This window comes from Myxocyprinus asiaticus, chromosome 39 (assembly GCF_019703515.2).
Source record: "Myxocyprinus asiaticus isolate MX2 ecotype Aquarium Trade chromosome 39, UBuf_Myxa_2, whole genome shotgun sequence".
Lineage (NCBI taxonomy): Eukaryota > Metazoa > Chordata > Actinopteri > Cypriniformes > Catostomidae > Myxocyprinus > Myxocyprinus asiaticus.
Window position 1 is genome coordinate 32,949,348 of NC_059382.1, and position 26,838 is coordinate 32,976,185.

The 26,838-nt window shown below is 43.4% G+C and overlaps 1 protein-coding gene across 2 annotated transcripts in view; it reads left to right on the forward strand.

Moving 5' to 3' along the window:
• Positions 1 to 20,554, forward strand: part of LOC127430202 (P2Y purinoceptor 14-like) — a 117,037-nt gene extending 96,483 nt beyond the window's left edge. Inside the window, exons 1-3 of one of the 2 annotated variants that reach the window (XM_051679786.1) lie at positions 2,348 to 2,437; positions 3,313 to 3,743; positions 14,874 to 20,554. In XM_051679786.1, coding sequence (XP_051535746.1) covers positions 3,343 to 3,743; positions 14,874 to 15,570 — 1,098 coding nt within the window. In that variant the 5' untranslated portion in view covers positions 2,348 to 2,437; positions 3,313 to 3,342 and the 3' untranslated portion in view covers positions 15,571 to 20,554. Of the gene's footprint in view, positions 1 to 2,347; positions 2,438 to 3,312; positions 3,744 to 14,873 lie in introns of those variants that run through there. The other variant, XM_051679787.1, reaches the window with a different exon arrangement.
• Positions 20,555 to 26,838: the final 6,284 nt, after the last annotated feature.

Genomic DNA, 26,838 nt, shown 5'->3' on the forward strand with positions numbered 1-26,838 from the left:
TACATCTATGTGGAGGTGTAGTTAATGATTTCCTTTTGTGTTCATTTGCCTTTATATTATGTGGGAATATCAATAGGTTAATACATAGGAATCATGATGAATACTGTATATAAAGGATGTTTTTTCCTTTATAAATATTAAATAAATAATTGGATGATTGTTTTGATCTTAATTTAGGCTATCTGTCAAAGTTTTTTATTGTTTCACAGTATTTAAAATATATTAACATAATATATGCGTAGAGTTATGCCTAGCATAACACATGTATTTGGTTATCTTAAAAGGAGTATTTCAGGTCAGTGTTGACTTGAAAGTACAGCTGGGTCTGTGCTGAAATAATGTTGGAATCTTCTGAATCTTTAAGAGGAATCTTTTGAGCTGACCTTGCTTTTGGTGACCTCTCCTGGACATAAATGGATCTCATACATGCCTATACACCCTTCAGCACTTACTACTTTGGCCACTGGGGGCAGTATTTTAAATTTCGGTAGGCATATACCAATTTTTTTTTTTTAAGTCGACCAACTCTTTCTGATTTGATTCACTGTGAGAACAGGCTGCCTTGTTTGCTGTGTGCTCAACACATTTAGACAGAAGTCAGTGTTTGAGTCCATGTATATTTTGAAGTACTTTAAGACAACAAGCGTTTGAAATGGGCACTGCAGTCCAAATACAAAATATTGGAGAGTTGTCTGCCCCGCCCCAGACTCGAAGCTCATGTGGGTTGCCAGAATGTTGACACGCAAATTAGCCGACTCAGCATCCGTTTTAAAGGATTTCTGGGCTTTAAGCCGTCTCCATTTTCCAAAAGCATCTCCAATATTTATCCTTGTTTTACTACGCCTCAGGTCATGGTGGTGTTTAGACGGATGGCGAGGCTTTTAAGGTCGGGTGGAATCTGTTATCTCTGATCCAGTTTGCTTGCTGGCATCCATGGCTGCAGCACGCAGTGTTGTTTGCCTGAAAACTTGTTCAAATCTGGCAACCCGACAGTGTAGAAATATTATTGGTGAGTGGGCAGTGGGCGGGATCACACAGGCCAAAACATAAACAGAAATTCCTGCCTGGAATGGAAACTTCAAAGTAGAATATGGCTGTAGCATTGTTATCTGAGAAGCCAGTATTTCAACTTAGCATGTTTCCTAATTCTCTAATGACATATTATGGTCATTTTATGATTTAGCACAGTAAAAATATTACATATAGCACCTTTAAATACTTGTGTGATATAACCTGTCAAGAAAAGTTATAAAATCAATTAATGCAGTTCCAAAGACATTCCACTAGATGGCAGCAAATCAACACATGACAACATGTACAGACTTATTCTCACTAGCGCCATCTTTGATTTTTAATGGGAATGACAACGAGGCTGTGAGCGATAAAAAAATCTCTTCGATGGCACGAACGATATAAAGCTGTATAAAGCTCCTAGATCATATCTGATGAACTCATGTTGTCTGGAGTTCTTGGTATGAATGTTCTTGAATAGATATTTTATCAATGTTTTGTCCGCGGAACGATCCAAAAGCACTTTAAACTGCAGTACAGCCCATTTAAGAGAATGCAAGTCTATCCCTCACAGCCCCGTTGTCATTGCCATTAAAAATCAAAGATGGCGCTAGCGTGAATAAGGTCTATTGTTACTAAGTGATACTAGAAAACCAGATTGTACAGACAATTAAAGGAAAATATGTGTAGTGTGTTTATGACAAATTGATCAACAAAATGCCCAGACAGTGTAAAAATGTCAAAGCATTTTCAAGTCAGTTACAAAATAATAGAATAGAATGTAAAACGTTTCATTTTGGGTTTTTGTTTTTCATATATCAAAGAGATAATGCACCCAGTGCTAGAATGGGATTGAAGCTGCAGGCATTCAAGTCAGATGGAAGTGGTATATTTTTACAACTCTTGCCATTTTGTTGGATTGAAAATCATCGGGTAAATGGTCTATTTCAAATTGGATTTCTCATTGGTTTTTATAATGCATTACAACAACATAAAAAAGTGAAACCATAGACACTTTAGTTTCACAGTAAATGTATTAACATACTTCATAACCGTTACTAAACAACAACAACAAACACATACATTTTGTTGTGTTATGTCTGAGAAAACAAAATTTGAGCCCAGATCACTTTAAAATTAAAAGCTAAAAAATACAAACACAGTATGCATTTTATTCCTGCAACTTTTCATGTAATCTGCTGTATGTTTGTTTATTTTCTGAAGTACCACAAAATGAACCCCCTAAAACCACATCTGGTTTTTGCATTTTTTATCTCATTCTTTCAGACACATTATCTGAAAATGACACCATACTAAACAAAATTTCCTCTTTGCACGAGCATGCAGAAGGAAGCTGAGCTGAATAAGAAAGGACAGACATTTACATCAAAGCTCTGTGACCAGCTTGTTTACAAGTGGATTTCAAGTAAGTTAAATATGATTATTATGATTTCATATAGATAAAAGATAAAAGCTAATTATTGTTTTAATTAAAAAATTAAAAAGTAGATTAACAATATTAAATATAAATATCATATATATATATATATATATATATATATATATATATATATATATATATATATATATATATTACTGGCAAGAGTAAGGTTTCTGTGTATTCTGACTAAATAGACTAGTGTTTATTGCAATCTGGCTATTGTAAATGTTTATATGCATGTTGTATGGTCAGTTTGAGAGGAGGGGCTGTAATTATAGGGATTATAATGCAAATATCTGATTGAAAAGTAAGAAGTGTCACGCCACAATGTCTTTTCTCATGTTGAGCATAACAGAGTGATAAAAGTATAAAGCTAGATTACTAGATCTGATACAGGTATGTAAAGACTTAATACTTGATAATAAATTAGTGTAGCTAATAGACACTTTTGTTTAAAATCCATCTGGCTAATACAAATATAATTGGCTTTATCTAAAAAAATTTTTAAAAAATAAATAAATGTCAGCAGCAGTATTATTGAGATACCAGCACAAAAGCGTACTTTCAAGAGGCCATTATGAACAGACCTGAAATGTATGAAAGAAACTTCTCTTTATAAGTCATTGAACTTGATGAATGTCACAGTTTCTGCAGCGCTCAGCATTGCAAGTGAATGACAATACCCTTTGTGTACCAGAGATAAAGTCTGTTTTTGCTCTCATTCCTCTAAACGTTGTAAACATATTAAATTATTATTATTTTTTTTATTATTATTATTTTTTTTTTAGAGTTTGTATATCTTTGTACAGTTTACAGTTAAGCCTGCTTTCATAACATATTTTTCTCTTTTGTGAATCTAGATAGAGTCTCCAGTTCCACTAATTTTTATAATGGCAACACCCCTAACCAACTTCACCACAGCCTGGGATGACATCATAAAACAAAACACGACTGATATATTACAATCTTCCTGCAAATTTTCAAAGGTTCCAGCTCACCCTGTTTTCATATTTGCATACTCACTAGTGTTTCTTGTCAGTCTGGTGCTGAACTGCATTACAATGAGAGTGTATTTCTGCACAAATCAGCGTACCCAGTCCAGTGTCATGGTCTACTTGAAGAACCTAGCCGCAGCTGACTTCTTCCTTTGCCTTTGTTTACCTTTGCGCATTGCTAACTATGCCAACTATTCAGTGACAATGCGCAATATTTACTGCAGCTTTGGAGCAACAGCGTTTTATTTAAACACATATGCAAGCATTCTCTTCATGGACTTTATTGCTGCCAACAGGTATACATCTTTTTCCTTACACCTACTTATGTAACACCTACATGTTGTTCTCCTTTGGGTTTAGCAGTACAAAAAGTGAGGTAAACTATACTCTGCTTGAGGCTACGGTGATGGTTCATTAGTTATGATGCACTTCACGGCCAAAAGCATGTGGACACTTGAACAATACACTCATTACAGGATAAAATATGTAAGGTGGCATTTCAAATTTGTGAGGGGGCACACATTTGTCACTATTTCCTAATTTAATGTAAAGCTGCTAAAAGGAGAGTGTGCTCTATCATCTCCATCTGAAAAACAGAGCAGTTCACTGCTTTTTTAGACATACAAAACCATAAAACATTACCAAATGTTTAAAATGTTTGCCTTTCTACCTTGCTTAAAAAAGATAGACTGAAATAAAAATACATAAATGACAGACTTAAAATGTATGATCAAAGACAAAGAGAACTGATACTACTTAAAGGTGAATTGCCATATGTAAATTTTTTATGCCAAAATCAATTCTACTTTCCCTGTTTATTGTTTATTGACAACTATAAGTAAGCCATTTGTGGGTTTACCTCCCCTAAAATATAACCACTGAGCCTCCTAGGCACTATCAAAACATTGATGTATATATATATATTTTGAGCAGCCCACTCAACTCCACCCATCCCTTTCTAGCTCAACCTATAGCATGGGTTTGGGGCGTGTCTACTTGAACTATTCGTTCAGCCGGGGGAATATGAACAACCATGGCAGACTTGTACAGAGGAAAATAAATTTAGCTTTGTCTTCAGATGTTAAAGCCCAAATTCGAAGACTTGCTAAAAGACAGAGATAGAGAATGGAGTAAAACAAGAGTGAACATTGGGGTTGCATTTACAAGGTGGAGGACACAAACACACACACCATCTCCAATGATGAGATCACTCTGGCAAACGGGAGTGATAATAACAGGTTCACCGCGCAAGTCACTTATGGGGCACTGCCTTCCCCCGTCAACAACAGCGACCTCACCTAGGGAGCCAAAATGGTCAGAAACAGCACTGTCGTTAGGCTTACTAGTTACCAGAAGAAACATACAACCTCAAGTGCTGGATCCCCCCGCAGACCCAGCTGCCGTTTAATCTGGCGATGTTATTGGACGACCCGATTCCTCTGCCACACTTTCTGTCAGGTGTGTTTATATTATAGTGGTAATGTTCATTACGACGTTAAACAATTATCACCTTTTATTTAGTATTGCCTATTTGTTCATAGGAAATCAGAGAGTGCAAAAGGTCGTGATGAGTCTAAGGGGTGTTGCCAAAACCATACTTGGTGCCACTAGTAGCACAGAAATTACACATCTCACCTTTACATTTTAGGCTAAATATAAAAGAATATCCCTTACATTGCTTCTCACTTCTGTGAACTTCGCAAAGTGATGAAAAGCTCAAGTTCAAATACTCAATAGGCATGCTAATTTTCTTTTTTTAGAAAAAAAAAAAAAGTTATACAAGAAATTGCATGACAGTGTATGTAGATTATATTAGCAGAGAAGCACATCTTATTTTTGATTTGATTGAACTGTACTGTGCGCATCCATTCACCTTTTTTGGCTTCTATTAAAAATACTTTTTCATGGGCAGACCGCTATTTCTATTGTGCAGATAGCAGCAGGAGTGAGAGGGGTCGGCCATGTAAAAGCACAGGGAGCTGCACTGAAAAATATACCCTTCATGTCACAATTATTTTTCGATGAGAAGTTGCGAGTGGAACTGACAACGGGCACAATCCATGAATCTGCCCGAATACTGAGAGTGATTCTAGGGGCCCACAGATCCAGGGGAGCCCACAACAAATGTTTAACTGTATTTTTTAAAAGAGCTCATATTATGCTAATTTACAGGTTCATAATTTTATTTTAGGGGTCTACTAGAATAGGTTTACATGCTTTAATGTTCATAAAACATTATTTTTCTCATACTGTACATTGCTGCAGCAACTCTTTTTACCCCCTGTCTGAAAAGCTCTGTTTTAGCTCCTGTCTCTTTAAAGCCCCCCTTTCCAAAAAGACCAGTCTGCTCTGATTGGTCCACTGGCCCAGTCTGTTGTGATTGGTCAACAGCTTAGAGCGTGTGTTGGAAATGTAATGCCCCTTACCATAACCGAGTTTTAGGCTTCTTGAAAACACTATTGTAACTACGGTAATAGTGGTGTCGGTTTTGCCGTACCAGTTTGAGCCCGATAATGAAAGTTTGGAAGAACAAGCTGATCGACCCGAGCCACCTTCACAAGCCCGATTTGAGCAGGACATTTCACAGTGGTGAGTTTTAATTTTGTAGTATACTGTTGATTATTGTGAACCTAACAAAGGTTAATGTAAAAGACACGTAGTGCATCTAAGTTAGTCATCTTTTGCTGGAGTGGGTGTAGCCAAACTTTTTTCACCAGAGCTATGAATGGAGAACAGAGGCTTACTCCCTGTTGGACATTATCGGGTTGTATGAGAGTTAGTGAACAAGTTAGTGAACAAGTTAGGACTACCATGGATGGTGGCCGTAACATTACAGCTTGTAATTATAAGTAAACCTCCACACTTTACCACTGATAAAGACTCTTGAGATTGACCATTGTGTTACACAGTTTTAAGTAAAAGCCGGCCCACAGCTGAATAGTAAACCCTTACCAAAACAATAATGTTACATAGCAAGTTAGCCGAGCACTTAGAGCCCTGCATTTCAGCCCGAGCCCAACGGGCCCCGACATATTTACGCCCCTAGGGCAGGGCTTCGGGCCAATTTTCACATCATAGTTCACACCCGGGCCAGGCATCGGGCCTGTTTTAGGCTCCTCCTCCTTTTTATATTTTAGACATTAATTAATTAAAAGAAACTATGAGAAGTTGATGATGGTAAAACAAACATAGAAATAAGTTTTATAACCTATCACACTGACACACATAACACAGTCTGCTCACGCATACACACACGCACACAGGTTTCCCATGGGCCCACGATTCACCTCACGTGCAATGGAAAATATAAAGAGAAAAATCGGCAATGGCGAATTTAAAACGGAGAAAAACACAAGAGGAAAGGCAAACTTCTGGGCTGTTTTTCAAGTAGTGACAACCTTAAATAACGAGCCTACTGGTTATGCACAATGCACAACTTGCAAGGCTGTGCTAAGCTACAATAGTAAGAAGATGGTATCATCTCATTTACAAAGACATTTTGAGCATGGAGGATGTAGCGGACCAACCAGGCAGCAGCAAACAAATGAGTGTGAGTGATTTCCTCACCAAACCAACTCCCTCTATGGTGAAATCACTAATCACAGCTAAATGCATGAATTTCTGTTGTATGGACATTAGGCCATTTGAAACAGTGGCAGGGAACGGTTTCATCCAGTTAGCACAAGAGCTAACAACTGTAGGCGCAGCCCACGGCCATCTGTCAGCTACAAGTTTACTCCCTGACCCCACCACAATCTCCCAAACTGTGCAAAGAAATGCAACTGCTAAGAGAGGGGGCATGGTTGAAGAGATCAAGGGGGTCATGTCGTTGATAAATGTGGGCATGACAACTGACATGTGGATGGATGATCACCATAAGATAAGCTACATGTCAATCACATGTCACTATGTCACACCACAATATGACATGAAGAGCAGGGTACTCACCACAACAAGCTTCCCTAATGAGGCCAAAACAGGAGACAATATACGAAAAGGGTTGCAGCAGCAAATAGTCTCAGTCCTTGGCTTTGATGCATCAGTGATGAATAATGTTGTCTGGGTAACCGATCAGGGGGCTAATTTTGTTGCCGCTCTCTGCCCATACTGGTGCCTGGACTGTCAAGACCACTTGTACAACATTGTCCTCCGGCATGCCTTAAACCCAGATGAGCTTGCAGAAACAGTCCCAGAAGTAGCAGAGACCCTGCAGGCCACCAAGGCTTTAGTCCGATATTTAAAGCACTCAGGTCTGACAAGCCGGTTGTCAAAAACTCTCAAACAGATGGCAGAAACCACATACAGCAGTGTATTCCTCACCCTGGAGTCAATTGAGTCAGTCTATGTTGAGTTACAGGAGATACTTCAGAGCCGTGGTGAAAGCCAGCAACTACACAATGTGTCCCCAGATGTGCTGGCCTTCCTGGTGCAATTTTCAAATTTACCTTGTCGTGCCTTGGCTACTCAAACTGAAACAACATTACCAACCAGATGTGTAAGACACTCCTTCCCAAGCAATTATCCACCAACGACACCTTGAGTGCATAATGAAGAAAGTCCACATCCAGCCACTTCACAAACTGGCCATATTCTTATTGCCGAAGTTCAGTCAATTAAGGATGTTCACCGACGCCGAGAGGGATGACATCCATCAGCAGGTGAGATCAAAAAATCAAATCAAATCAAATCACTTTATTGTCACACAGCCATATACACAAGTGCAATGGTGTGTGAAATTCTTGGGTGTAGTTCCGATCAACATAGCAGTCGTGACAGTGATGAGACATATACCAATTTACAATAACATCAAATTAACACAGCACAATTTAAACATCTGATATATACATAATTACACACAACAATATACAAATAATAACATACACTGTACAGTATACAATACACACTATATAGATACACATTATTCAATAAAAATATATATATATATATATATATATATTAAAAAAAGTAGATATATATAGAATGTACAGTATTGTACTGTATTGACATTCAGGCTGTCGGTTGATAGTCAGTTGTTAAGAGAGAATATAATATAATAATAATATAATTTATGACAGTCCGGTGTGAGATATAAGAGTAAGGGTAATAAAGTGCAGTGCTGATGTATTTGATCGTGGGAGATCAAGAGTTCAGAAGTCTGATTGCTTGGGGGAAGAAGCTGTCATGGAGATGGCTGGTGCGGGTCCTGATGCTGCGATACCGCCTGCCTGATGGTAGCAGTGAGAACAGCCCATGGCTTGGGTGGCTGGAGTCTCTGATGATCCTCCAAGCTTTTTTCACACCGCCTTGTATATAGTTCCTAGAGGGAGGGAAGCTCACCTCCGATGATGTGTCTGGCAGTTCGCACCACCCTTTGCAGTGCTTTGCGGTTGTGGGCGGTGCTATTGCCGTACCAGGCGGAGATGCAGCCAGTCAGGATGCTCTCTACATTGCAGGTGTAGAACCGTGTGAGGATTTGGCGGTTCATTCCAAACTTCCTCAGCCGTCTCAGGAAGAAGAGGCGCTGATGAGCCTTCTTCACAACGACTTCAGTGTGGATGGACCATGTGAGTTCCTCAGTGATGTGGACACCGAGGAACTTAAAGCTGCTGACTTTCTCCACTGGTGCTCCATTGATGGTGATGGGACTGTGTTCTCTGTCTTTTCTTCTGAAGTCCACCATAAGCTCCTTTGTCTTACTGACGTTGAGGGAGAGGTTGTGCTCCTGACACCAGTGTGTCAGAGTGTGCACCTCCTCTCTGTAGGCTGTTTCATCATTGTCAGTGATCAGACCTACCACCGTCGTGTCATCAGCAAACTTAATGATGTCATTGGAGCTATGTGTTGCCACACAGTCATGTGTGTACAGGGAATACAGGAGTGGGCTGAGAACACAGCCCTGTGGGGCTCCAGTGTTGAGGGTCAGTGAGGAGGAGATGTTGCTGCCTGTTCTAACCACCTGGCATCTGCTTGACAGGAAGTCCAGGATCCAGCTGCACAGCGAGCTGTTTAAGTCCAGAGCCCGGAGTTTCTCATCTAGCTTGGAGGGCACTATGGTGTTGAATGCTGAGCTGTAGTCTACAAACAGCATTCTCACATAAGTGTTCTTTTTTTCCAGGTGGGAGAGGGCAGTGTGTATTGTAGATGCAATGGCATCATCAGTGGAGCGGTTGTTGCGGTAAGCAAACTGCAGCGGGTCAAGAGAGAGAGGCAATACAGAGCAGATGTAATCTCTGATTAGTCTCTCAAAGCATTTGCTGATGATGGGGGTCAGAGCAACAGGACGCCAGTCATTTAAGCAAGTTATTTTTTATTGTTTTGGAACAGGCACAATTGTGGATGTTTTAAAGCATGTGGGGACTACAGACAAAGAGAGGGAAAGGTTGAAAATGTCCGTAAAAACACCAGCCAGCTGGTTCGCGCACGCTCTGATGACGCGGCCCGGAATGCCGTCTGGGCCCGCAGCTTTGCAGATATTCACCTGTCGGAAGGATCGGGTTACATCCGCTACAGAGACGGAGAGTGAACTAACCTCTGTAGCTTCAGCCGCGAGAGCTCTCTCTGCGAGGGCGGTGTTATTCCCCTCTAAACGAGCATAAAAAGTATTTAGCTCATCCGGGAGAGAGGCAGCAGTGTTCATAGCGGAGTTTTTATTCCCTTTAAAGTCCGTGATGATGTTAATTCCCTGCCACATGCTTCTAGAGTTGGTGGTGTTAAACTGTCCTTCAATCTTGCTCCTGCACTGGCGTTTTGCGGTTCTGATTCTGGTTCGGAGGGCATAACTGGCTTGTTTATGCTCCTCCGTGTTCCCGGAATTAAAAGCGGAGGTCCGCACATTAAGTGCCGCGCGAACATCGCTATTAATCCAAGGTTTCTGATTCGGATAGATCCGTATTGTTCTGGTCAGAACCACGTCCTCTACGCACGTTCTGATGAAACACATTACGCTATCAGCGTAAAGCTCGTTGTCGTCATCAGAGGCGGACCGGAACATCTCCTAGTCCGTGTGATCAAAACAGTCCTGTAGCGTAGAATCTGATTGGTCCGACCAGCACTGGATCGTTCTGAGGGTGGGTGCTTCCTGTTTCAATTTCTGCCTGTATGCGGGCAGAAGCAGAACGGAAGAGTGGTCCGATTTGCCAAATGGTGGGCGGGGGAGGGATTTGTAGCCATCCCGGAAGGGAGAGTAGCAATGGTCCAAAACCCGGTACCCTCGTGTGTTGAAACTAATGTGCTGGTGGTATTTTGGTGTGACTGATTTGAAACTGGCTTTATTAAAGTCCCCGGTCACAATGAACGCTGCCTCAGGGTGTGTGGTTTCCTGCTCACTTATACTCCCATACAGTTCCTTGAGTGCCCGGTCTGTGTCAGTTTGTGGGGGAACGTACACAGCTGTGATAATGACCGCTGTGAATTCCCTCGGTAGCCAGAATGGTCGACACAGAAGCATAAGAAATTCCGGATCAGGAGAGCAGAAAGACTTGATAGAATGTACGTTCCTTTGATCACACCAGGATTTGTTGATCATAAAACATACACCACCTCCTCTGCTTTTACCTGAGAGGTCTTTTGCTCTATCCGCTCGGTGCACGGAGAACCCCGCGGGTTCAATGGCTGAGTCTGGAATCTCTGCAGACATCCAAGTTTCCGTAAGGCAGATAATGCAGCAGTCCCTTGTATCTCGTTGGAAAGAGATCCGCGCTTTCAGCTCGCAGAGCTTGTTATCCAGAGACTGAACATTTGCCAGTAGAATAGTGGGTAGCGGGGGTCGATTTGCGCAGCGTCTTACTCTGATGAGAATGCCGGCTCTGTTTCCCCTTTTCCTCAATTCCCACTGAGGAATGTGAAGTCCGGTTTACGGTGTGAAATTGCTGAACCAATGTCCAAAAGTGTTTGTCTGTCGTAGACAATAAGGCAGACAACATCCAAGACAAAAAACATAAGAATTGTGAACAAAACAAACAAAACACTACTATGTTGTGTCGGAGCTCACAACGCAGCAGCCATACTCGGCGCCATCTTGAGTCAATCTTGAGATGTCAGATAGCCTACTATAGGGAGGAGAGGGCGGCAGCACAAGGGGCTGATCAACCAGCCGGTGAGATTGTCTTTTATGTGTGTTGTTGTTATTGTTATTATTATTATTATTATTATTATTTTTATTATTTTTTTATCATTATTATTATTATTATTATTATTAATATTATTATTATTATTATTATTTCACATTATTTGCACCGGCAACCACACCAAGTCACTTCCCTTGTATTAAATAGGCCCCTAAATTAATGTATTAATCATAGCCTACTTGGCCTTGGCCTAACTAATAATTATAATTATGATTCATGCAGCGGCAGGCACAGCTGTGCCTGCACCTGTTGCTGCGGGCCACTCAGCAAAGAAGAGAGCGCTGGCTGAGTTTGAGGAAAAGTGGGAAAACATTGTGGAGCAGGAGGAGGATAATGATGAAGTACAGCATTACCTGCGCCTCAATCCCAACATGGAAGGTGATGGAAGAGATGTGCTGCGCTGGTGGAAACAACACAAGACCATGCTACCATGACGGTCAAGACTGGCTCGCACGGCGTGCCTTCAGCGCAGCTGGAAGAGTTATAGAAGAAAGGAGGACTGGACTGAAACCTTCCACTGTGGATGCTGTGCTTTTTCTCCACAATAATCTGTAAGAGACTGTTCTTCTGGCTGTAGCCATGTTAAGACTAGGAGGCTGTCTTGTTTTTCATTTGATTTGACATTATTTTCATTAGTCTAACTGTTGGAAACTATTGGAAATAAGAATGGTCATGTTGTGTGGTGGACCCTTGATTTTTGAGGTAAGGTAACCTGCATGTTTTTTTATTTTATTTGTTTAGATTGTATAGCCCATTCATTCATTTTTCCGCACACCGTTGCGAGCAGAAGAGCAGCCTGCCTCAGCTTGTAAAAATGCCTTTTTACTGTGGTGGTGATAATAAACATTTAAACTAACATTGTGTGATATGCTTTAAGTGTTTTATATTTATGGATTTTATTGTAGACAAGTCAAGTCAAGTGTTAATTTGAGAGGCTAAATTGATCAAACGTAATCAACTCACTGTCGGCCACTGGTCGCTTGGTCGTCATTTTAAAAAACAAAAACTTTAACAAACAAAAAATGCTCCAAACATTTTTCTAAATTAACTAAATAAAGAAACGAAAAGAAATATAACCACTTTGCCATTAAAAACAAAACAAAACTATTTTAATGGCTGCAACAGTAGTATAGGCTGTGTAATAAAATTTAATTTTTAAAAAAAATACAAAAAAACACGGGCTCCAGTCGGACTTGAGAATTCTGATAAGCTGCCAGACAAGGGCCAGGCTAGGGCCTAAGCGTCTCGGGCCAGGACCAGGCTAGGGCCTAGATTTGAGGCCCGTGCAGGGCTTTACCGAGCACTACCGTGGATCGCAGACGTAAAATACCGTTTGTAAAAATAAATCCATCTCCACACTTGATCATTATTCATGATAGTAAGAATGACAAACAATCTGCATAATTCTACACAATTGTAGATAAAAGTGGGCCCGCAGCTGATTAGCAATAACTATTTCAACACGATAACATTAGCTAGCAGGTTAGCAGAGGCCTACAGCTGTGCACTGGGTGTACACCAAAGCTACAACACAAAACTCTGCATTTGAACTCTCGGTAGCAGATAAATCCACAAATAATCAAGCATACATACAGGTTGTAATCCCGAAGCGCCAGATTGTCCCAAAAAAGTGGGAACGGCACCATCTTTCAGGAGTAACCATCTTGAAAATCTGTCACTGGTTGTGGTTGTACTGCTGAGGAATATTGGTAAAAATAAATTTTAACCACTGATTCTTCAATTCGTCTGTCTTTGGAAGTCCAAACAGAGGTTTTGCTTATACAGTGAAGAAAACAGCATCTTCTCGACATGGCGACAACACTAACCCAACTCATCCTGGCGGGCAGGCCAAAGTAGCCCCTAGGCGGGCATTATGCAAATATGTTACACAGTAACATAGATACCTTATGGAAGAAATGGCTGGACTACAAACCAGGCATTTTTTGTAGTTCAGGAACAGTGTTGTCTGTGGGAGAGAATAACTCCCTTTTGCATGGACTTTGTGCTTTGTAACTTTGCAGACCTTTTACATGCACAAACAGCTATATTACACACTGAAGGAAAGGTAAAATCCCCAAAAACATAATAGGGCCACTTTAATATGAAAGGGGCCCAGAGCAATATACAGTCTGAGGCCCAGAATTCCTTGCTACAGTGCTGCTTCTAGGAATGCTTTCCACTCAATATTAAAACATGACTGTGGGGATTTGCTCCCACAAGAGCATCAGTGAGGTCAGGCACTGATGTTGAACGACAGAGCCTAGCTTGCATATGGTGTTCCAATTCATCAAGGTGTTCAGTGGGTTTCCAGTCTGGGCTTTGTGCAGGCCAGTCTAGTTTTTCCATACCAGACTCAGTAAACCATGTTTTTTTTATGGGCCTTGCTTTTTGCAAAAGGGGCAGAAAACAGAAAAGGTACTTCAAAAAATGTGCCCAAGGAGACAACATGGTTATATGGATCACACGGAAAGTTGACCATGCTCATACATTCAACAACACTTCTAGTTTCGGCCACTGGGAACAGTGGTTTGAATTTCAGTAAGCACAGACCAATTTTGATGGAAGAACTTTCATCCTATTGATGCCAAATTCATAGTCAGATCAGGGATCTTATGCACCATCTAATATTGGCTGTAGTTAAAATAGCCAGACCTGTTAATTACAAGGCAGTGTTCACATATTTTTGGCCATGTAGAGTATCTCCAAATGCAACAGTCATCCACCCAAAATAGTTTTTATTTATATAAAATGAACTACTCAGTTTCATGGTGGTATGTGAATGTTTTTATTTTATTTATTTTTTTTTTATATTCTCCCCTTTTTCTCCCCAATTTGGAATGCCCATTTCCCAGTGTGCTCTAAGTCCTTGTGGTGGTGTAGTGATTCACCTCAATCTGGGTGGCGGAGGACGAAACTCAGTTGCCTCTGTGTCTGAGACTGTCAATCCACGCATCTTATCACGTGGCTTGTTGAGCGCGTTACTGCGGAGACATAGCATGTGTGGAGGCATCACGCTATTCTCTGCGGCATCCACGCACAACTTACCACGTGCCCCACCGAGAGCGAACCACATTATAGCAACCACAAGGAGATTAACCCATGTGACTCTACCCTCTCTAGTAACCGGGCCAATTTGGTTGCTTAGGAGACCTGGCTGGAGTCAGTCAGCATGGCCTGGATTCAAACTCATGATTCCAGGGGTGGTAGTCAGCGTCTTTACTCGCTGAGCTACCTAGGCCCCCTGTGAATGGGTTTTGAATGTATTGCAACAGTTTTTGAGTCTTTACTCTCTCATTTCAGGTACCTGAAGATTGTCCGGCCATTAGAGACTCATGCTCTGCAGACAGTTCGAATTGCATGCCACATTTGCACAGCAACATGGCTCTCCTTGTTAGCCATGGCCTCCATCTACTTAATCCTCTTTCTCCAGACCTCCTGGGGTCACATTCAAATTCCAGAAGAAATTGGCTGTGATTCCTTACACAGTCCCCAGCTCAGAGTGGTCTACAAAATCACCCACTCTGTGTCCATGGTGCTTTTTGTTTTTGTGCTGGTTTCTCTGATTCTACTATACTGTCGAACTTTGCAAAAGATCCGACAAGCTCAGTTGTCCACACAGGCTACACCCAGAAGCTGTAAGTTCTACAAGTCTAAACGTAACATGCTAGTGCTAGTAGTTGTTTTTTGTGTGTGCTTTGTGCCCTATCATCTGGTGCGACTGCCTTATGCGTTTATCAAAAAAACACACAAGGAACATTGTATAGCAGCCCAGGCATTCTATATCCTGAAGGAGTTGACTATCCTGCTTTCAGTACTAAATGCCTGTTTGGATCCACTTATATACTTTATCTTCTGCAAGGCCTTTAGATCCCAGCTGAGCCTCAAGAACAAGAAAGATTTGCCAAGATCCAGTCCAGATAAGCAAAGGCATCTGAGCAACATGTTGAGCACTATTGAGACAAAGGTGTGCACGCTAAGACGTGAAAGTGTGATTTAATTAAATACACAGCAGGATGATATTTTGTCCTTCTAAACTGTAATGACACAAAGTGAATGGTTTAGATGAAGGCTCATAAAATCAGACACAATATAATCAAGCAAATAATCTTAAAGGCATGAACATGTCATATGCATTTTCAAAGTAAAAATTAAAAGATACTTAAGGCTTTAGGGTTCTTCAACTGCCACATTGGCTGAACCCTCTGGAGATCCTCCAGGCACTCTTTCAGTTCTCCGAGAAACTCTTAGACCCTGTTTACACCGGTAATAAGATGCATCTTGGGGAGAGGGGTTGGGGCTGGGTAGCTCAGTGAGTAAAGACGCTGACTACCACCCCTGGAGTCACGAGTTCTAATCCAGGGCATGCTGAGCGACTCCAGCCAGACCACTCTCGTGGTCACTATAATGTGGTTCTCGTTCTCTGTGGGGTGTGTGGTGAGTTGGCGGAGAATGGCGTGAAGCCTCCACATGTGCTATGTCTCTGCGGTAATGCGCTCAACAAGCCATGTGATAAGATGTGCAGATTGATGGTCTCAGATGTGGAGGCAACTGAGATTTGTCCTCCGCCACCCAGATTGAGGCAAGTCACTATGCCACCATGAGGACTTAAAGCTCATTGGAAAATTGGGCATTCCAAATTGGGGAGAAAAAGGGGAGAAAATCATTAAAAAAAGATGCATCTCGGGTGATTCGATCACATGTGGTCAGGTGAGACACATCGCTGTTTACACCTGGTCGTTAAATGTGTCTCCTGTGAGCACTTGTTTTCGGATTTGTAGGGGAGGGACTCTGTTTCATGACGACATACATCAATCACTATGTCAATGTGTTACTGCATGATAATAAACCGTAGCAAAGTCAGAAAAGAGAAAGAAAGTAGAATTGTCCATTATTTTAGTACAACCCCAATTCCAAAAAGGTTGGAACAGTGTGAAAAATACTAAAAAAACAACAAAAAGGAATGATTTGTAAATTATATTCACCCTTTGCTATATTGAAAGCACTACAACTACACATTATATCATGTTTTTCCTTGTGAATTTCATTGTTTTTTGAAAATGTACAGTAATTTCAAATCAGATTATTGCAACAAGCTCCAAAAAAAGGTGAGACGGGGGCAATTTAAGATTAATAACAATTTGATGAGTTGAAATAACAAGGCGATGTGAAACAGGAAATGTTAAATAGGTGAGGCAATTGTGTCATAGTACTGTATACTGTATAAGTATACTCAAAAACAGCCTAGTCATTCAAGAGCAAGGATCGTTCAAGACTTGTCAATTTGCCAACAGATGCTTCAGTAAATAATCCTGCACTTTGAGAACAATGTTCCCCTAAGACAAATTGGAATGAATTGGGGCATTTCACTCTCTACAGTGCACAATATATTTCAAAGATTCAAGGAATCTGGTCAAATCTCGGTGCGTAAAGGGCAAGACGAAAACCATCTCTGATCCCTCAGACGCCACTGTCTTAAAAAACCTCATTCATCTGAAATGGATATTATGAACATGGGCTTGGGATAACTTTAGTTAACCTTTGTCAGTCAACACCACTTGCCGCTGCATCCACAGATGCAAGTTAAGACTTTACTGTGCAAAGCAGAAGCCCTTCATCAACACTGTGCAGAAGCGCTGCTTATTTCGCTTGGCTCGGCCTCATCTTAGATGGAAGGTAGAACAGTGGAACTGTGTTTTTTGGTCTGAAGAGTCCACAGTTCAAAACGTTTTTGAAAAACAAAGCTGTCGTGTTATCCGGGTCAAAGAGGAAAAGGGCCATCCAAGCTGTTATTAGCATCAGGCCCAAAAGCCAGTGTCTGTATGGGCCAGGGGTGTGTCAGTGCCCATGGCATGAGTAACTCGCACATCTGTGAGAACACCATGAATGCAGACAGATATGTACAAATTTTGGAGCAACATATAATGCCATCCAACACAGTCTTTTCCAGGGACGTCCCTGCATTTTCCAGCAGGACAACTTCAAACCACATACTGGCCAGATTACAAGTGCATGGCTGTGTAAGCAGAGAGTGTGGGTGCTAGATTGGCCTGCTTGCAGTCCTGACCTGTCTCCAACTGAGAATGTGTGGCGCATTATGAAGCACACAATACAACAACGAAGACCCTGTACAATTGTGCAGCCAAAGACCTTCATAATAGATGAATGGGGGGAAATTACACTTTCTAATCTTAACAAACTTGTGTCTTCAGTGCCCAAATGTTTAATAAGTGTTATTAGAAGAATTGGTGATGTTTTACAGTGGTAAACACTTGACTGTCCCAACTTTTTTGGAGTGTTTTGCAATCATCTGATTTGAAATTACTGTACATTTTCAAAAAACAATGAAATTCACAAAGTAAAACATCATTTAATGTGGAGTTGTGGTGCTTTCAATATAGTTAAGGGTGAATATAATTTACAAATCACTGCTTTTTGTTTTTATTAGGATTTTTCATACTGTCCCAACTTTTTCAGAATTGGGGTTGTAGATTACCTGTATTAACCTGAGCTGCAGATGTTCATGCTTCTCATAAGTGTCCCTGCATGTTGATATCAGACACACTGAAGAAGATCCGTGCAGTTCTCATGCTTGTGTATATATCAAATTTTCAGATCGGACTGTTACTTCCTTTTAAAGCCTCTCATAACTGGCGCTTCGCTGCTGCCAGGATACATTCAGGATGGATTAGCATTTACACATCAAATGTGATGCGGCCACATGCATTTTTGACCACATTTGTATATGTTTTTGTTGTTGTTGTTGTTGTTGTTGTTGTTTTTATCACAAAACGTTTTAGACCCTGTTTAGACCTGTATTCAGCACTGACCACATGTTATCGGATCACCAAAAACGCATCCTAATTCCAGGTGTATATTGGGTCTTAGTTTCTGCAAGAACTCTAAAGAACTCTAGACACATTTCATTCAGTAATCCCATTGGAAGAGAAAGGCTTCAAGGCTCTTGAAATGTATTTTGGAATTCTTTGAGTACATAAATAGGATATTTAAGGATCCTTTAAAGGGTGTCTGGAGGATCTCCAGATGGTTCAGCCGGTGTGGCGTTTGACCCCCAAATTGTGCCTCGAGTATCTTTTCATTTTTACATTGAGTGTTTAAATTGTTTTCACTATCACATGCCTATAGTGGGAAAAATATCTAATAGTGACCTCATAGGAAGGAATTTAAAAGATTCACCACACCAGACGACACCAGAACATTTACCTCAACCTCAACTTTGACCATTTCTACCTATCCTATTTGTAGTTGTGGATGTATTTGTATTTGTATTTTTTATTCATTTTTCACAAGGTATAGTGCAATATGTGCAACATATAATGGTAAAGGACATGAAAAAGTTAATGATTAATTGTCTGCCCAGGCAAATAAAGCATAGCTCAATAACTATGTATCTACAGTATAAGCTTTTATATGACTATATTTGTGTATATCTTGTGTATTTTGTTTAGGTACCATTTTATTAGTGGAGAAATATTTATCCTGGTCTGGATAAATATAGCATTTGAAATTAATAATAGCATTATTACATAATAAAGATGTCTTTTAGCCTAAATGATAATTTTAATGTTAGTTGGTTTGTACGTTAAGGTTTTATTGTTATTTCATTTTGAAAATGTATTTCAAAGTTATTTTGTAGCATGCATGAATGAAGCATTGAAGTAAAATAGGCAAAAGACAATTTAATTACATAATTAAAAATTTCACTTCTTGTTTCACTGCTATGATTAAAGGGAAATGTTAGTTGCTTACATAACATGCACACATTTTGTCTTTATTGACTTAATTGATCTAACACAACCCCTACTCAACATGCTCTTGGTCATATTCTCATATTCTATCAATTAGTGATGGGAAAATCGGATCATTTTACTCACTTAGATCTTTGAATCTCGTTCAGCAAAATTAACAATCTTTATTCAGTTTGTCACGTGATAGTTGTAGACCACAGAGGCGCTACACAGGAAAAAGAAATGAATAGTTCACCTCCCAACCAGGTCTTCAGATCTGAGTATTTAGTTCATATGTCATGTGACTGCCACTAGGCTCAGCATAGAAGACAAATGATTTGTTCATGAGTGACAATTACTGGGAACAGTTCAGTGTGGTGTAGTTGTTTGTATCGATATCAAAACATGTCAGTGTGATAAATTACATTTAAAAATCACATGAATTTTCATGATGATGAAATACATGATTCCCATGTATTTAATGCAGAAAGTATTTGCAAGATATTCTCTGCCAAGTTTAATATTAAAATGGTCTTAGATAATTATCAGTAAAATCAAAGGGAAATTTTGTATAAATCAAACAACAAGGGGATGCATCATGGAGGAAAAATAAATCACAATTTGTCCAAAATCAATTCAATAGTCAAGTCAATAATATGGGGCTTTCTCATAGCTTTCGTTGTCTGTGATATTTTACTGAAGAGAAGATAAAAGTTGTAAATACATTATAAACTGTTTAGGACCGGGCTTGAATTTCAGGCATCTTGCTTTATGAATGTGATCGTCCCATCATTCCGCTAAAGTTTAAACATTAACTAACTCTTGATTAGTAGTTTCAATGCTATGGAAACAAACCATAATGCCAGAAATATACATGTTAAATATTCAAGTTATAAATTGCAAGAAATAAAGAAGATAGACCAGAAATGCTTTGTGTAACTGTAAGGGCAAAAATAAAACCGCTTGTATTTAAGTAAGATTGGGGAGTATGAACTTGTTTCTGCTTCCAATACAGAGCCTATGCGGCTGTCACATGTACTTATTATTCCCGAGTCATATAAACATTTTGCTCAAAATTAACCCATCACAACTGTCAATAAACATTTACACGTAAAACATATACAAAGCCCAGTTTCCCCATAGAATGCTTTGAAAACTGAAGAAGGCTGACAAGATTTAATTTATTTAATTATTAAAGCTGATTACTGTACATTGATATTGATGCAGTGAGATCCAGCAGATGGAAATTACTTCAATAAATCAGATGATTTGTAGAAGGGATAACAACTTTAATTTGTACAAATTAATAAATGAATTAAAAATTAAATAATGAATACTGAATAAATGCGATAATACAGAAAATTAATGTTTGATTATAAATGCTAAGTAGATATGACTTAAGGATATATCATCCTGGTTACTTTCGTAACCTCCATTCCCTGATGGAGGGAATGAGACGTTGTGTCGATGTAGTGACACTAGGGGTCACTCTTGGGAGCCCCAAACACCTCTGCTTTTTTGAAAAAATTCCAATGAGAATTGGCGAGTGGAATTTGCATGCCACTTCCCCAGAAGGAGCTGGTATGCAACCACTCATTCAGGTTTTGTGCTGAGGAGCCGAGACCAGGTCCCGGCCATTTCAGCGGGTAGTTCAGCGTTGTGGCAAGAGGGACACAAAGTCTCGTTCCCTCCATCAGGGAACGGAGGTTACGAAAGTAACCGAGACGTTCCCTATCTGTCACTCACTCGACGTTGTGTCGATGTAGTGACACTAGGGGTCCCTATACAAAATGCCACAACTAGCTGAACTGTGTTGCGTGAACTGGCAGTGTGTGACGGGCAGACTGCTGTGTGCCTCGTAGCCATCCAACACACTTATGTGTGTCGAACGGTCCATCAGGAACAAGTTGACTGCCCAACTATAGGGACAGGCTAGCCCAGCCGAGGCCTCTTTTCCCTCTCTTTTCTCCCCAAAAAGATTGGAATTTGTTAACTGACTGGGAGCCATAAGTGTCTGCATCAGGGAGTGTCCCTCCCAAGGGGAAGACACCGCGGAGACCATACCCCGCCCAAAAGGGGGGGAGGGGGTGTATTTTCAGTGGAATACATCACATGATCTTACCGAGTCTTGTCGGAAGTATGTCATGTGGAGAGGTCCCATGGTAGGTCCTACCCAAAGGGGGAGGAGTTTCTACAGAGCATGGCGACCAGGGGCAGAGGGGCCTCTGCCCAAGGAAGATGCAGTTTGCCGACAGGGCAGCGAGTTTCTCCACAAACTCAGCTGCCAGAGGGCTAAGGAGAAAAGTCATCCAGGGATCATAGTCTGTGAACACAACTGGGAGTCAAGAGCGCACGTCTTCACCTCAAGGGAGGGGAAAGGCACTATGCGCAAGCGGTACACCCAGCCAGTTGTCCCGGAACTTACCTGCTCGTGCCTGCTAATACACGGGACGAGACCAGCTCAACCTGGAGATTGTAGAACCTCGCAAAGGTGTGGGTGTTGCCCAGCCCGCTGCTCTGCAGATGTCTGCCAAAGAGGCGCCACTGGCCAGGGCCCAGGAGGCCACCACACTCCTGGTGGAGTGGGCTCATAACCCCACAGGGGGTGGCACATCCTGAGCCTGATATGCCATCATAATGGCGTCGATTACCCAGTGGGCGATCCTCTGTTAGGAGACAGCGCTTCCTATCCTCTGTCCACCAAAGCAAACAAAGAGCTGCTCGGAGCTTCTAAGACTCTGCATGCGATCCAAATAGATGTGTAAAGCTCGCACCGGACACAGCAACGCCAAGGCTGGGTCTGCCTCCTCCTGGGGCAGCGCTTGCAGGTTCACCACCTGATCCCTAAAAGGAGTCGTGGGAAGCTTGGGCACATAGCCCGGTCAGGGTCTCAGGATCACGTGAGAGTAACCTGGACCAAAATCCAGGCACAATTCACTGATAGAGAATGCCTGCAGGTCCCCTACCCTTTTGACGGAAGTGAGTGCAGTCGGCCGGGGGTGGTAGGCCACTTGGGTCTTCCGCGTCCCATCCAGGGGCCAGACGTGGAGATTCCAGAGGTCTGGTCGCGGGTGCCAGATGGTGCCCCGTCCCTGAGAAAGGTCCTTCCTCAGGGGAATTCGCCGGGGGGGTGGCCAGTAGCGTGCTACTAGGATGACCTGCTCCTTGTCATCCCTGACCTTGCACAGGGTTTGTGCAAGTAGGCTCACTGGGGGAAATGCGTATTTGCATATTCCAGGGGGCGAGCTGTGTGCCAGTGCATCTATACTGAGGGGTGTTTCGGTCAGGACGTACCAGAGTGGGCAGTGGGAGGATTCCCGGGAAGCAAACAGGTCTACCTGTGCTCGACCGAATCGACTCCAAATCAGCTGGACCACCTGAGGGTGGAGCCTCCACTCTCCCCTGAGGGTAACCTGATGTGACAGCATGTCTGCTGCGGTGTTGAGGTCGCCCGGGATGTGAGTGGCGCTGCTGACTCCAGAGGAGGAGATGGTGGGTAAGTTGTGTCATGCAGTGGGAGCGTAGACTGCCTTGGCGGTTGATGTACTCTACCGATGCTATGTTGACCATCCGGACCAACACGTGCTTGCCCTGGATCAATGGCTGAAACCTCCGCAGGGCGAGCAGTACTGCCAACAACTCTAGGCAGTTGATGTGCCAACGCAGCCGCAGGTCAGTCCAGGAGCCCATTGCATACGGTGCCCCAGCCTGTCTTGGAGGCGTCTGTTGTAACCGCAACATGCCTGGAGACCTGCTCTAGGGGAACCCCTGCCCGTAGAAATGCAAGGTCGGTCCACGGGCTGAAGAGGCGGCGACAGATTGGCGTGATGGCCATGCGATGTGTCCCGCAGCACCATGCCCATCTCGGGACTCAAGTCTGAAGCCAGTGCTGAAGCAGTCTCATATGCATCAACCCGAACAGTGTGGCAGCCACTGAGGATGCCATATGCCCTAGGAGCCTCTGAAAAAGTTTCAGTGTAACCGCTGCTCTCCGTCTGAACACTTTCAGACAGTTCCCTGTGTGTGCACAACAACTCTCGAGAGTGAGCTAGGATTAGCCAGTCGTCGAGATAGTTGAGGATGCGGACGCCCACTTCTCTTAGCGGGGCAAGGGCAGCCTCTGTGACCTTTGTGAAGACGTGAGGGGACAGGGACAGGCAGAAGGGGAGGACCTTGTACTGGTACGCCTGGCCTTAGAAGGCAAACCGCAGGAAGGGTCTGTGTCGAGGTAAGACCGAGACGTGAAAGTACGCGTCCTTCAGGTCTACCGCCGTGAACCAATCTTGATGCCGGACGCTCGCTAGAATGCATTTTTGCATCAGCATCTTGAACGGGAGTCTGTGCAAAGCCCGGTTCAGTCCTCACAGGTCCAGGATTGGTCACAACCCACCGGCTTTCTTCGGTACGATGAAGTAAGGGCTGTAGAACCCTTTCTTCATCTCGGCTGGAGGGACAGGCTCTATGTCCTTGCACAGAAGGGTAGCGATCTCTGCAGGCAAGGTAGCGGCATTCTCGCCCTTCACTGAGGTGAAGCGGACGCCGCTGAACCTGGGCGGGTGCCTGGTGAACTGAATTGTGTAGCCGAGTCGGACAGTCCGGGTCAGCCACCGCGACGGGTTGGAAAGCGCAAGCCACGCATCCAAACTCCGGGTGAGGGGGACCAAGGGAATGATCACATCAGACGTACTGGCGGGTGGGGCCTCGTGGCGGGGCGGAGCTCGAGGTGCCACGTCGAGGGGATTTGAGCCCCATGGCCGTGCTGAGTCCAGGGACATCAAAGCACTTACCTGGCTCCTGCCGCCCACCATAAGATTGGCCGAGAAGGAGGGAGGAGGAGTATCATCCCCATAGTCCACCAGACCCAATCCCATGTGGGCATGTTTGTGCCACAGCTGGGCACACCGGGGTGGGGGGGGACTGCCGCTGGGGCGCCATACCTGCAAAGATGGAACGGTGTACGGTGGTCGTGACGACGGCCGTGTACACCGAACATGTGACCCAGGGAACAAGAAAACCGCTCTTTTTTAATTTTTGGGTACCACAGCCTCTTAGGCATGTGGCGAAATTAAATGAAAATGAAACAAAAGATTCTTCTCCCTGCCCTCCACCGGGGGATGGAGTGGTCTGCTCACCAGCTCCGGAGAAGCGGGTCTCCTTGCCCCTGGGTCACCATCTCAGCACTTTGAAGCCTTCCTCGGGTTCTTGGTGGCTGGCCATGAGACGGGTGGCATCTGTTTCCTGCGCAGGGCTCCACTGCAGCCCGCTCCCATGGCCGGCCCTGGCCGGTGTTGTAGTTGCAGGAGGACGCCCTTGGTGATGAGCAGACGGGGTGCGGGGTCTTGAGCCATGCCGGGGCAGGATGTGCTGTATGGCCTCCGTCTGCTGCTTCACTGCCGAGAACTGCTGGGCAAAGTCCTCGACGGTGTCGCCGAATAGGCCAACCTGGGAGATGGGGGCATCAAGGAACTGTGCCGTGTCAGCCTCGTGCATCTCAACCAAGTTGAGCCAAAGGTGCTTCTCCTGGACCACCAGGGTGGACATCGCCTGCCCGAGAGACCGTGCCATGACCTTCGTCGCCCGGAGAGTGAGGTTGGACACTGAGCGCAGTTCCTGCATCAATCCCAAGTCAGAACTACCCTCGTGCAGTTCTTTTAGCACCTTGGCATAGTGTACTTGCAGGAGAGCCATGCCATGCAGGGCAGAGGCGGCTTGTCCAGCGGCACCGTAGGCTTTAGCCGTCAGGGATGACGTAAACCTACAGGCCCTGGACAGGTGTTTCGGGTGCCCACGTCAGGTGGGGGCGCTCTGCAGACATAGGTGCACCGTGAGTTCCTTATCCACCTGGGGGAAACACAGAATACCCCCTGGCCGCTCTGCCATCGAGGGTAGCGAGAGCGGGGGAGCTGAAAGACCGGGACCAGGCAGTAAAAGGTGCCTCCCACGATTTTGTCAGCTCCTCATGCACTTCCGGGAAGAAAGGAATGGGGGCAGGGCGTGGCCGTGGGCGGCGACCCGAGCCCAGGAACCAGTCGTCGAGCCTGTCTGTCATTTCCGCATTGGCCTGGGACTGGGCGACCACTCCCGGAGGAGGAAGCCCAGTCGAAGCCTCTGTATCCGACTGGATGAGCCCGCTCTCTGATGCTGCGCTCTATACCTTGTCTTCTTCCCGGGCTCCGAACAAGATGTTGAACTCGCCCTGAGACGAGCCGGCGATCTCGTCCGAGCGCCCGACCTGAGCAAGCGAGCGTGCTGGGGAATGGGAGGTCCGTGGGGGGATACCCAGCGGAGGTGGTCCCATTGAGGTCCCCAAATCGCCCCCAGTGCTAACTGGCATGGCCTCATACCCCTAGGTCGAAGGACTGAGGCTGGAGTGGCTTGCTTTCTTACGAATGCAAGCAGCAACCGCAACGTTGTCATGGTCATGTTCTCACAGTGAGTACAAGACCCATCCACGAACGATGTCTTCGCATGGGTAGTGCCCAGACCCGAAAGACAGCGATTGTGGCCATCAAAAGCAGAGAGATATCGACCACAACCAGGAATAACACACAGACGGAAAGGCATCTTTAAAAAGACGTTCCGTGTGTGCCGCTCTTTTAGAAAGAAAATATACACTTTTTTTTATTTTTTAGAATATACTCTTTTAGTTGTTTCTGCCGAAGTGCCCAGGGACATCTCTGCTCTCCACGGGTGCAGAGGGGGAGAAGCCGCTGAAATGCACTGTAGAATCCAGCAGATGAGGTGAATGAACTTTCGCGGATGAATTCAGCTTCAATGAATAGAACCGCTCGGCTCCGAAGAGAAAATCTGAATGAGTGCTTGCATACCAGCTCCTTTTATACCCGTATGTCCGGGGGAGTGGCATGCAAATTCAACTCGCCAATTCTCATTGGCCTTTTTTCAAAAAAGCAGAGCTGTTTGGGGCTCCCAAGAGTGACCCCTAGTGTCACTACATCGACACAACGTCGAGTGAGTGACAGATAGGGAACCAAGGATTAAGTCCTGGAATAAACCCAACAACACAAAGTCTTGTCTTTGTCTAGTGAACTAAGTAAGTAAATGGAAAAAAGTTAAAGTACAGAGATGAGTCGAGATGAGGCCTCAAAGTTGGAGATCAGATGTGAAGAGCTAGAGAGCTGAGGTGTTAGTCTGACACCCAAAGGTTTTTTAAGATCTTTATACCCTCTTGAGACTGTGCGATAAAAACACTTCCTTTTTAGGCACACAGAGTTCAGCACGAGGTTAAGTTGTAATTCAAGTTGTCATGTCAGGTCATATTGTTATGACCTATTGAAGTGCGAAAACTGTGGTTGAGTGGAAGGAATAGGCTGCAGAATAGCTTGTACATAAATCTTTACCAAGTACTCATACATTTCCTGATCTCAGCAAGATACGAACACTGGTGTCTTAGATACATCCTGTGTTCGCAGACCGCATCTGTACAGTACTTGGAACAATAACAACTATAAACTAGGCTCTCTCTGCATCCAGCTCTGAAGCCTCATAAGGTCATGAAGTAA